Source organism: Phycodurus eques, chromosome 1, assembly GCF_024500275.1.
Source record: "Phycodurus eques isolate BA_2022a chromosome 1, UOR_Pequ_1.1, whole genome shotgun sequence".
Classification (NCBI taxonomy): domain Eukaryota; kingdom Metazoa; phylum Chordata; class Actinopteri; order Syngnathiformes; family Syngnathidae; genus Phycodurus; species Phycodurus eques.
Genome location: NC_084525.1, coordinates 32,718,957 through 32,732,547, shown reverse-complemented (window position 1 = coordinate 32,732,547; position 13,591 = coordinate 32,718,957). Strand labels below are relative to the sequence as shown.

At 40.0% G+C, this 13,591-nt stretch overlaps 1 protein-coding gene across 1 annotated transcript in view; it reads left to right on the top strand.

The window, feature by feature from the left end:
• Positions 1-621: 621 nt before the first annotated feature.
• LOC133409097 (protein bicaudal D homolog 2-like) overlaps positions 622-13,591 on the top strand; it is a 39,416-nt gene continuing 26,446 nt past the window's right edge. The window contains exon 1 of the mRNA XM_061688670.1: positions 622-1,151. Within this exon, the coding sequence (XP_061544654.1) occupies positions 912-1,151 (240 nt within the window). The 5' untranslated portion in view covers positions 622-911. The remainder of the gene's footprint in view (positions 1,152-13,591) is intronic.

Sequence of the window (13,591 nt, the reverse complement as noted above, 5' to 3'; positions counted from 1 at the left end):
TGTGTGTGGGTGCGTGCGTGCGCGCGCGTGTTCAATATTTCATTAACATATCGTTTTATCGTATTCAACGGGTTCATAGTATTTTCCGACAGATGGCAGCAGGTAGCCATATGGTAGTTGGAGCCGTTAATCGTCTGTTGCTCGACAACAACCGGCACTGATAGACATTTCCGGGTTCCACATAAGCAAACGCGAAAAGCATAGAGGGAAATGATGTCTTTTTGTTTTGCCACCAGCCTTCTTTTGCTCACGGAAGTACTACATTTCCAACAATGCACCGCAATTGTTTTTGGGGCCGTCCCTACCGGATGCTCAGGGCTGTCGAAACAGCGCGCTCAGCTGTTTCAATGACGCTACTTTGAATCACATGAAAGTGCCGGGAGTTGATTGAATTCGCCTTCGAAATAAATTTTTTTAAAAATTATATTTTGGTAAGACTTGATAATGTTTCACTTATTATTTTTGATTCATTTATATATGTATTTATATTATGAAAAAAATGAAAAAATGTTTTGCAAATATTACACAGTAATACGATCTAGTATGATTTGGTGTATTTTATGTTGAAAGTAGCAAAGAGAATTAGTCTATCCGTTCAGTGTCGTCACAATTAGTACACTCCCACTTCAGTGAGCGAGAGAAGCCGGTGGAGGGGCGAGGAAAGCCTAGCCACACAACGATGAAGCAGTCGTAGGGCTTACGGTTTATATCCTCAGTGGGGTTCGAGCGGAGTCATCTACATGACCAAAGACGCTACACCAGCCACGAAAGACGCAAACGCAGCAATCATGCAATTCAAATACAGACGAATTTGAGCAAGCTACCGTTCTTCGAGGTTACATCGCCTGAACGCGCACCGCATCCTTGCCGTCTGAGACCAGCTGGTTGTCCTGTCGTCATCCGTCACGACAATGTCCGTGGAAGAGCACAGCTATCCCGACTCTTTGCTGCTGCTCCAGGCCGCTCCGGAGTGGATGCGGGCCGAGATCCAGCGCCTATCTCGGGAGCTTGGCGAAACCACCAACGAGAAGATCCAGGCGGCTGAGTACGGGCTGGCGGTACTGGAGGAGAAACAGCAACTCAAACAACAGTACGACGACTTGGAGATTGAGTATGAAGGTGTAAGGCAGGAGCTCGACTTGCTGAAAGAGGTAAAATGCACAAGAACTCCTGTGTACTGTACTCAGATACAGTATTGTATTGGCCTTGAACGATAATCACTGAAATCAATGAAGATGTCAGCTCTCGCTTCATTGCCATTATTATGGGTTTTAAAAATGTTGTACTTTTGTAAATCGGTTTCTTAGTGCTTTATTTGAAATAAAATCGTTGTTAACAATGCTGCAAGGTCAAGATGAGGATGGGCCTTGTCTACATCCAACCCCCTTTTTGCTCAGGGTATCCCTGTTGCATTTAAACCTTTATTTATTAATTCATCCGTCGTCTTCTACCTAGACGTGTCTGTCATGGCTATGTAAGACCTTATGTGTGTGTGTTTTGTGCTTTATTTCATCATGTTGAACTTGTGCTTGTCTTTGTTTCTCTTGTTTCTTTTTCTACACCAATCTGTACGTAAAGAAAATCAGCACATTATTTCATGTTGTTATACATTAAAATGAACATGTCAAATCATCTTCAAAATGACCACATTTACATTGCCTTTCTGGTTAAAAAAGTTGTAACAAGAATGACCAGTTTCTGATGCAAGGGGTGGAGTAAGTTTGAATTTGAAACCTTCCCGCTCAGAAGAGAGGAGGATGAGCAACCGACAGAGGAAAGCAGGCTTGTTCCAATCCTGTGGGAATGGAAAGAATGTGACAGCTGAAGTTTGGTTTGAGAGTAGCATAAAGGAGGAGCCTGTTTCTCAACTGTGGCTGGAGTAACTCCCCTTCTCCCACACTGTGTCCAATTGTTTACCCCTGAGGTGCACTTTGTTATTCGATTGTGGACAGGGAGACGTACTATAAGAATTGGATGCTAGTCATGGAGGGGGCAGATTCCTACCCTGACTCAGGCTACTTTGTAGTTGCTCATATCCTGCTTTCCGATACTGCAGGACCTGGTCACACCATAGACAACCAGGTCAGACGAGGGACAGCAGGTTGAATGTGGTATCAAATTCTGCCCATCACTCCCAAGTTTTTGTTGTTCTTTGCAGAAAGAAACATTCAATGAACTGTTGAGTTATCTAGTTTTTTTTTTTTTTTTTTTTTTTTTCTTTCTTTCTGGTGGCCACCCCACAAGTACTTGTTCTGGCAACAAGGCCTTGGTTTTCCCATGCATGTCTTTCTTTCTCACAAAGATGGAGGTCTACCATTGCTGACTATAACCTGGATATGCCCCTTTAATGGCCTCTTAAAGCCAGTTTTCACGAGAGAAATTAGTAGTTTAGGTCAACAAAATCTGAGTATCTCCTAGACTGGGAGAGTAGACATCAGTTTCAACACCAATGCTTAAACTCCCATGTTTCAATACAAATTCAGTCAAAAAGTTACTTTAAAAAGCAGTGTTTTTGTCATTTAATATCCTTCCTCCTTAGTGTGATAAAAGTACAAATTCAATACTGTACTGTAGTTGGCTCCCTGTCAAAGCAGGGTTTCTTGCTGGGTGGAGATTACTGGCGTTGTTATCCACAGACAACTGGAGCCATGTTCCTTTATCACTTCAACCCCATCCAACAGCAGTCTGAAGGAAGGACAAAAGTGATGTTATCCTAAATGAAATACAAACACATTCCTCTCCTCTCCCTCTTGATTTCATCTATACTGCCTCTTGAAGTACCAGTGACAGTCATGAGACTATAACGGAAGTGGAATAGTACACTGTAACTCGAGAAATATGTGTACTGTAATTTCTCGTGTATAATGCGCATCTCCCCCCCCCCCAAATTTTTTTTTTTTCGTCAAAAGTCAATGGTGCGCATTATACATAGGTATAGGGGCAAATGGAAAAAAACTTTCACATTTTATAAATGTATGCCGCCATCTAGTGGTTATAAACAACTGTACACTTTCATTCCAAAATGGCACCGCCACCTAGTGGTTATAAAAAAAGGTGTAGCCTACACTTTCATTCCAATATGACAGGGGGTACGTATTACTGCATATATGTACAGTTATGCTCATAGGTTTACATACCCTGACAGAATTCGTGAAATATATATATATATTTTTTAATATGACTGATTAATGATCAACAACCAGCATTAATTTCTTTATGGTTATGTTTTGTTGAATGATAATGCTTTTCTGAAATGCTTGACCATTTAATTTGAATCCCATTAAAATTCAATTAAATGTGTTTCACCTGGTCCTTCATGTTTTCTTTAAAAAATTGTACCCATCTTACGAATTCTGCCTGGGTAATCAAACATATGAGCACAATTGTGTGTTTTCTAATTTACAAAATTAAAGTAGGGCTGTGAATTTCAAAATAAGAGCCAGTAAATTCCCAAAAAGGATTACGTTTTCAAATAAAGTGCTTAACTTCAGAATAATTATTTGAAAAAACTAACAAAATACAGATAATACTTCATGTTTTGATCATATGGGTAGAAGCAAAATCATGCATTGTAAAAAGGCACTATACATGGGTAGAAGGGTTTTCCGGAATTTTGAGGTCAGCTTTGGGGGTGCGTATTGTACATGGGTGCACATTATACACGAGAAATTACAGTAATTGTTATTAGTGCCTTACTGAGTATCATCTTCTAGAGCAATTTCTAAGTATTTTAACAAAACAAATGAGATGCTCAGGTCTTTGGTCAGGTATGAATGGCTTGTTGTCTGAACCACACTGCTGCTATTTACAATGACAGCAGTGATGTTTCACTCAGCCTGTCCAGGACTTAGGCAGACTGGAATAGAATGTCTAGGAGATTTGACCTTTTAACTCAGCATGTGATTCTCCTCAGTGACCCTAAACGCTTTTTGCATTTGATGCATAAATACAACAAAAATGTATTTCTACTGATTTTATTTGCATATGTGGTGTCCGACAGTTAGCAAGATGATCCTCTTTTGTTCAGTCTTGGACAGAAACCAAAGATTATGTGTAAATATCCATTTCCATCATGTCAATTCTCACATTCTTATCTTCCTGAGGATAGGTTGCTTTTATTTCCACCCACACCTTCACACTACTCTCCAGGCAGTGTGATGGAGGAATTTTGTGCCGTGGCGTTGCTTAGTAACAGCACACTTCTATACCCGAATATAAGCATCCATGCTGGTTCCACAGTAGGTGCTGCTGTTTGAGGGTGATGATTGGTGAGTGCCGACGGATCCTCTCACAGCTAGATGGACATACTCGCAATAATTAATAGTTTTAATGGTTACCTACTTATTGGTTTATGCTTATCTCATGGTATTATGGTAAATACATATGTATTCATTTATATTGTCAATCAATGGTATTGTCAGCCATCTGGCATCATGTCGGCCAGCCGGGTTTTCCAATCTCTCATTTCCTTTCAACCACGTTATTCGCTCTCCCATTATTTGCATCTCTCTAGGGACACTGTGTAATCCATTGTTTATTTCCTCTTATGTGGACATCTCTTAGGTGAAAGAATGAGGTAAAACTAAACAAAGGCCTAACATGTGGACTGCCATTTTCCCTTTAGTCATTGGGAGTGCTACGGTGCCAGAGGCCATCTGCTGCTACTTTCTGCTATGTGTGTGCTTGCAGGATCAAATCAAAGACAGAGTATTATATAGGTATCAGCCAACCTACTTGATATGGTCCAAATCTATTATTTATTTCAGTGTCCTGCAATGCAAGCTATTTTATGCATTGAACTAAGCCAAACTTTTCTATGTGATGGAAACAAGGTCAAAGCTACTCACTATTTAGATGGTGTTGAGATAAACTGCATGCCAGGCTGATAATGAAGTTGAGTGTGATTTACTGTTGCAGTCAGGTGAAGGCACTAATGACATTATACTGCACTACACTGTATAGGTAGTTACAAGGCTTATGTTCCCTCAGCTGTTGAGATTATTATCCTAAATCAGTCATAGATGACATCATGTGCCACGCCTTCAACTGTTAATGCACGAGTGGGGGAAGCTGTAGCTCCTGTCACAGTGCATAGTGAAATATTTTAATTGTTTCTCTGTATTCTTATTCATAAATTTGGATGCTGTCAATTCCTCACGTCCTTGGCACACTGAATTTGTTTGGTTCACACCATGTGTCCTTCATGTCAACGCGGCAACAGCTCTGCACTGTGGAATTTTACCAGACAATCACAACCCTAAATATTGTTCAACTCTTATAAAGCTTGTAGGCTCTGTGGTCAGCCCTGTGGCCCATTGTGTATGTGAGAGAGCGGGTTTCAGAGTCTGTTGGGGTTATGGGTTTATCAAAGCTTGGGTGTCACCGATCAAGACAACTTAAAAAGCCAGCAGAATAGTGTTGAAATCAGTGACTGTTGTGCATACGTCTGAAAGGATTGGTCACTTTTGTCCCACATAGCCCTGTGTTGTTCAACAATGATATCTGGAGTTGCTCTTAGGCCTCAATGAAGTGAATCTTGAATGGATGTGTAAAACTCTGACATCTGGTCTTCTGTACAAATATCCATAAAATTCAGGTCAAAGGTATGCTTATGATGAGATTATTATTTTAGCTTGTCACAAACAATCACCTTCTCTTTTTCACTGAGCTTTCAATATATAGACCTAGAAAGTGCGAAAACCTTCAGCATTGTTGAGGTATTCTGATCATCCCTTTTATCCATTCTTGACAGCAAGTCTGCAGTTTGAGGGGTAATCTTTTCTAAATGGCTCTAAATAAAGACCCAAATCCCCTCCCCTCTACTCATAAGAGGATGAATCCCCACCACTATACAGGGTTTAGAGGGGACTGGGCATCTGCCAGGCCCCCCCATTCTCTGCAGCCTTTGGCAGGTGCCTTTTCAAGGTAATGCTCCAGGTGCTCTTGAGAAGCTAACCTTTTTCCTGGCCCAGACCTTGTCCTGCTCCATCAGATGCCAAGTCTAGAGTGTAATTTCCAGCTTCAGTAAAGCTGTGGAAGTGATTCTGTACGAGCCAGATACAGTATGTACCTTGATTATTTTTTTTTTTTTGCAGCAAAGTCTGAATTTACTTCTAGAGTGATGTGCCAGTCTGGAATATCACTTGCCTTTGTGTCACCAACAGACAAGACAACCATATTGTATTGCACAATAATGAGGGAATAATTCACCCAGTTTAGGTAAAACGACCCACTGCTAATCTGTAATGATTTTAAGACCTTTCGTCTTTCAGGAACTGCCTACAGTTAAGGCTACATTTGCTCAGAAAGATTAGTAGATTCTTTTGGCAATTTGTATTGTATAGGGATGTCTGACAAACTTATCCCACTTGATGGTTTTGGTTATTCCAATTCAAAATGGTATTTAATTTTAGTTTTGGTAAACGTATTTAAGTGCATAGTGCCAACCCCATATTATGTTTTATATAAACATTATGACATTTCACAAATTTTTCTCGGCAGTACATCTTTGCAGGAGTCAAGCGATGATGTAGAAAGGCAACAGGGCTGTCTAGCGTGGTTCCACCAGTGCGTAATCCAGTTACAGGAGACTACTGAGATCTAAAAGCAGATGATGAGGTCATTGAAAAGGCTGTGTGTCAATATTTCCCTTATCTTCATTTCCCTTCTGTTTGACATGTGACCAAACCACAGAAACAAGGGTCTCGTGTCCTCAATATGTCTTTGGTAATTAAGTTTTTGGATGAATTGTGTTCCTCTACGATTATGAACGAGTTTGTTTTAGGTCATGTTAAGTCATATTTGTGCTGACACAGCGGCATCTTAAAGGTGAACCAGCCTGGCATGTAGGAAAAGCATTAGTTTGCAATTGTGTGTGTTTTGTATCTCATTAGAATCATACCTTTTTAAGAGTTTATAGAACAAACTTGTGGGTTTTATCGCTCTGCCAGAAAGCATGCTCATCTTCTTTACCCTAATATGTAAACAACATGATCAGTATAGAAAGGCACCCCCATGGGGATGACAGAATGGTTTCTGTTCATGTTAATTAATTGAGTTCAATTCAATTTCATTTAATTACGTGGATTTCTTTATTACTTGTTCACAAAAATGGTTATTGCAAGTTACTCCGGCAAATATTCATACCTCATGTTAAGTTAAATGTTGTTGTTCTATTACAGGGGAAAGAGGTTTAATTCCAGTGTCATCCCAAAAGAAAATAGAAATGTGGAAAAAACATTGTTCTTAGTCCAGCAAATCTTCCTCCTATTGAAGTACAGTATAGTCAAACAGGTTCCCCCTTTGCTGTTTAATCTACTGTACATCCTGTATATGTGAAAGGTGCCTTCAAAAAATAGCTGGATGGGGAAGCATGTGAATTATGGCTTCAAAAAGACCGGATATCTTGAAATGGATCAGAGGAAATGATCACGTGGTTCAGCAGTGAAGTCATTTCAGCCAAAAACATGTAGGAAGTCAACACCCATTTTGTTTCATTTCCGTGTGATTACCTTTGTTTACAGCACCAATGTAATGCCACTGCGATTGTTTTAACCCCACAAACAAATTTAGTGTTAGCTTTTTGCCACCTCAATATAAACCGTCCAGCACTGCCATTTGTATTATACTTTGTAGTTTCCATAGATTATAGTAACAATTAATTTTCATCACCTGTATTACATTCCGACTCATGTCACTCTTACTCCTCAGACCGACTAGTGGCTCCCATCTCCTGTAAATTAATTCAACCAGAGGGCAGAAACTGAAAGGGAACTCCTCATTTTAATAGGGCACTTGTACGAATCCAATTTCAAAGAGTTGCTGCTTTTCTTTTTTTCTTGACACCACTATACAATCAGAAACTAGTAGTACCTTCCGTCCCCTTCCCAGACTCCTTTTATATTTAGGCTGGTGGGTCTGATTCTGTTATGACAGTGTGTTGTTCCCAAGACACACAAAGTCTGTGTCTTTGAGTTTTCTAAGCCCTCATGCATGGTGAAGTCTGTGATAAATGGTAAAAGTATGGCACAAGTTGTGGGCCCTAGTTTACTGGCAAAAACAAATGGATAGATAAATGGGGAATGCAGACAGATAGGTTGGAGTGTTTAAAGGGAGGGGCACCCATCAATGCAAGTGTCTTCCGGGTTTCTGTTGAACTAAACAATGATTTCGGCATCTGCTGGCTTTAAATGGAACCTTGAAACGAACTGTTTATCCTTTACAGAGTTACACAGAGGAGAGACTATCCCATCTGATTTTCGGTGAGAGGTGGACTGATAGTCAGTCACAGTACTTACGTCTAGACAAGCAAACATACTGTTTCAAAAATTAGATGAGCATGAATAGAGCAAAATAGGATGGAGCTGCGATTGACTGGCAACCAATGCAGTGTTAGCTGGGATAGGCTCCGGTTCATCTTCAAAATTAATGAGGACAAGCGATATAGAACATTTTTTTCTGACCAAAGCCCATGATGGAAAATTATACTAATTTTCTCCACCATTTGTCCACCATTTTTCTGAAGTCTGTTGGAACATGACTTCCTTGTTTAAGATTGTGTTGCTGCAGGGATCTCGGCGATTGCCAGCACAAACATCATGATTTTTTAAATTAAAATCGAATTATGGATGAAATATACCACGAAACTATTTGTATAATATTGTTTTGAAAAATATTGATCTCTTTGAAAGATCGCAAGCTGTTCCTGAGAATCTGTCTAGCCTTATCTTTAGGGCTTTGCATCAATGGTCACTTGTTCGAAATATTTTACATACCGTGCGTTTCACCAACACTGACCCATTTCTTAATGACTGACAGGTTGTTATGGCCTGCCAGCGTGACCCTAGCTGAAACGCCATTTGGTCGAAAGAATGTGAACAAACAGACATACAGGATTTTAATTGTTTTAAAGGAGGAAGGGAGGTCATGAGTTCACTTGTGCCTGGAAGCAAGAGCAGGACAGAGACAAGACAACGTAAATAGAGAGGAGGACTTGATGACAGAACTGAGCTTCTCGAGTGTTCGTCACAATTGTCTAAAATTGAGTGCAAATGATAACTGTTGATTTATTGAATTCATACAACAATACAACAAGGCATGTAGCTGCTCCTCTCCTCTGCTGTTAATAAAACAAAAAAAACAAGGGCCTTCTGGGAAATTCAAGGAGGAAAAACATCAACTAGGGACTTGGTTTGCTGTGATGGCTTGGCCAGATGCAGAGAACAAATTGGTGTAAGTTGTACATTTGATAAAGAAAGTAGCTTTTTAAGTAAATCTCAGTTTGGAGAGGCACAAGACAAGAGTGTTGATGGTTGACAAAGCAGTATCAAGGAGCTCAAGCTGTGTGAGCTGAGCCCTAAAACAACCATCTGTGCAACCTTTACCCCGTTCCCTGCCACTTTTGACTGCCTCTTGCGCAGTTAGTGTAATTAGCATAGCAACCGTGGGGGCCGTCATTTGCCAGGGTGTGGGTGTGTGGACCTACCTCTGCCTTCCAATCCAACAGCATGAACTAGTTGAGATAAGGCAGGTTTTTCATTGCAAATTGAAACATCCCAAAACGGTGTGGGACATACAGAGACAGTAAAGAGACTGTGGTCTCCCTTGAGTCACCGGCTCCTCCCGTTGTTGAAATGTTGATTTACCATCAGAAAAATAAACAAAAACACAAGCTTCCTTGTGATTAAATGACGGTTAATATGAAAAAAAAAAAAAAGATTGTGGCTCATTATCACACAAAACACACACACACAAATGCACTGGAGCACAGTTTATCTTCTGGGTACGACTTGTATTTCATGCAAGTATCTTAAAATGTACTTTCTCTCATTACATTCCGCTTCACTGTGTTACAACAACCTAAACATTCTACAGCTATCTAGAAGCTAATTAAACTCCTCAGACCCAGTGGCATGATGACTGTTTTTACTCCCGAATAGCATAGGAACCAACCTGTGAACACCTTTGTCATGTCATCCTTCTCCGGGTGTGAAGGATGACTCAGCGAAGAGATAATTTACTCTTGTGCTCATGTCTTTGTTACCCTATAAAGCTTTGCTGAAGCCATGAAAACAAGATTTCAATTTGTAATGCCTAAAGCCAGCCGCACACAGCGGAACAACAAACTGTACAATCACAATCAAATTACAATCGGTGAGAGACACTCGGACACCTACCTACGATCAAGAACTTGCAACAAAAAATGTGACCCCTGGCGTTCTATCATGGAACAACGTTTTGAAGTGCCTCCTATGTTATTTTATTGAACCACAGACAACATGACATGATTGTCAAGGGGGAAAAAAAAGGATTGGCATGCCACTTTTGCTTTATTTCTCCGTTGCTGGAGAACACACAGAGAGGAAAATGCGAGAAGGAGAGACTGTAGATGAAGCCCCACATATGTTTTCATGATGATAAAATGGGCATTTACCAGGTTTCAAGATGTACTGTACATTACAGACTTTTGTTTCCAACTAGATTTAAGTGCAGCTTCATGATCAGCACTTTGCTTTTTAGTTCAACCACACTCCCACGCACTTCAGTGCTTCAGGCCTTCTCTCTTTCACTGTCAAGAGAACCTCTGGTGATCCACAAACGTGTACGTTTTTAGACGTGTCATGCCTCCCCAAAAATAGCCTGTGTGTTTGAGGCAAAAGTACAGGTACAGCTCAATAAATTAGAATATGGTAGAAAAGTCCGTTTTATTCAGTACTCGTACATTATATAGATTCATTAAACATTTGGAAAAATACTTTTCGGAGAGCAAATTCCAGCCTTATTTCTACATTAAAAATCATTTTCATTGTTTCTTGTTTTTTTACATATCTATTTTCTAGATATGGTGTCTTTTGCTTTTTGTTTGCTTTAACCATCCAAATTTGATATATCTAAAATAAATATTTCACTTTGAGTGTGTGTAGTGTGTCTCTGAGTTCCACTTTTTAAATTGAACTACCTAAATTAAGCTTTTGACGCTATTCAGATTGATTGAGCTGATTTTTTGTTTTCAAGGAAGTATAAAACTCCTGAACACTTGCATTTTCGCTGGTGCAAGTCATGCTTTGCCTTGTTGCGTTTTCATTGATTTGTTTACAACAAGTTTTTATGCCACTCCTACATATCAAAGGCGAGTCTCTACAAGGGCTGAACTCCAGGTGCTGCAGAATCTCAGACTGATTGTTTTCGTCTCTGCAATAATTCCCTGTGTCGCAGTGCCATAGAGCAGCTTATATTTCACCCTCCCTCTGTTATTCCCCTTCTTGAAAGTCCAAATTCAGAATTGATGATGAAACTGTGAGTCAATCAAGAGAGAGGCGATCTCAAACCAGTGGGGAGAAATTAAATCTCTGCAGATGGCCACTACAGAATAAAATCTAGAGCAAGCTTCTCAGTTACTCATTAGAGCAGTGTCATTGGAGTTGGCATTGCATCCACTAATCAGTAACTGGCTGTAAATTAAGTTAACTCCCGCCGGCACACAGTGGCACGTGACATGGTTCCTCACACAAATGTTGTTACAAAAATAGCAGTGTTGTTCTGTGCACAGTACTGGCTCATCCTGGAGTGCTGGATCATGGAGGTTTTTTAATAATACCGCTGTTCTCCAGATGCCTTTAAACCAAATGCCCCCAAAAGAACGGTATTGTGTAGAGTTGATAGTCTTCACCTTAATAAAGAAATGCAACACATCTTGGAGCAATGTTGCTGATTGCACAGTGGGCCGTGAGTGAATATGGAGACACAGGAAGAAGGAGGGAGGACGACATTCCTGTTTATTATGGCAAACTCTTACTCCACGTGAGCTGTGATTCACGGGGCAGGAGATTCCATTTATTGCGTGTGACTGTTTCTCCCCCTTCCCGTTCCACTGTTCTTGCTCTGCAATCACATTCAGTATCTTGGCACTTTCTGAAAAACCACTGTAGCACCCAGTGGTCTCTGCATCTGAATGTCTAATCTTCTTTTAGAAAGCAGTTTATTGTTCCACACTACTTCCATGCCTTAATGCCATAACGAAAGTTGCAGGAAAGCCTAAACATCAGCACCAGTACACTCTGGTACTCATGTCTTGTCATGTGTATTGAGAGATCACATTTCTACATCTCAAGGGGCTGTTATTCCATTTTGCCCTGATGGCATCATTTCATCAATATGTTGCCTCAATGTTATAGTCATGGTCTTTTGTTTTAAGTATTGATCAAAATGATCATCTCCTGGTATTGATAGAAATTCTCAGTGCGTGTTGTTCAAACCCAGCCATTTTGTATTACACATGCAATCACTCGTTTATCCATTGAAAAGAGACTGAGAATAGGTTTTTGTTTGTAGTTGGTTATTAACCATGAGTATTGATCTAGTGAGTGAACCAAAGCCCATCTCCTCAATGCTCTCTAGGCAATGGATTGGTGATCATGGTGGTCCATGCACGGTGTTGCAGTCTAAAACCCTGGACCTCGAATTACAGCCACTTTCAGACCTTGTTCTAACATGTTTTCAACAATACGCATTTTTCCTAATTAACGATTTAACCATCAATGTTATAGCAACATTTGAGTTGCTGAACTATCAAGTTACAAGTGGCAGGTGTAGAATTTATCACAGGCAACAATGTAGACCACAGAAACCACATTACCATTAAGAGTCTCGCTCTACATGTCAATCATTTGACCAGTATAGTCACCTAATTTTTATAATGGATATAGAATTAATTAAATGAAAAACATGACTGATGAGCGGAAACAGTATTTAATTCTGGAAAAGAGAATCGATTAATTGGTTCTGCGATTATTTTCTTCTGTCACAGTAGGTTTTCAGTCAACCATATCACTGTAAACCACATTAGGGGAATCAAAGGTTGTTCGGGTCTTGATTGTTGAAGACGAACCCTTTGGTTCTGCTCCCGATATACTGTATTTGTCTCTGGTGAATTTTGTGATTTTTTTTTTTTTCATTAAAAAATAAATTTCCTTTTATCCTGCGTGGGTTTTTAGAGACTAGCCAGGCAGGGTTTTGAGCCTCACCCCATGATGTATGCACTCAGCTGGAATCAGACATCAGAGGTTGTGTAGAGGGCTATGACAGTCTGTTCAGCAGTGCCATAATAAGTGATGTTTTCTTCAGTGAACAAAATCTGTCAGGCATCCACACTATACAGTGTAATAATGACTAAAGACCAGCCTTTGATTAGCTTTACAAAAGATGAGTAATCCATGCTCTCATGTCCAATGTAAAACTGCAGCATATGTCAAGCTAAAGATGAGATGAATATTAATTTGGGTAGGCAGCTCACTGAGATTAGAGGCTTGGTGGCGTGTGCCCCAAAGTTACACTCCCTAAATCCATGCTTTGGGCGTTGAGATTAGAGGCCTTCAATCAGTTTGCTTTTGTGTTGGGGTGCACATCAAAAGACAGACCTTTGATTGATGCTCCCTTTTCAGAATCCAACATGGGCCAAAAATTAAATGATGGTATTCCCTTGATTTCTCATTATAATCCTGTCATTTGGAATTACTTTGAAATCCATTGCAAAAATCTACTCCTTTTCTTCCTATGGTTCACCATAGTAATTGCCATTTTTCTGTCAGTTAAC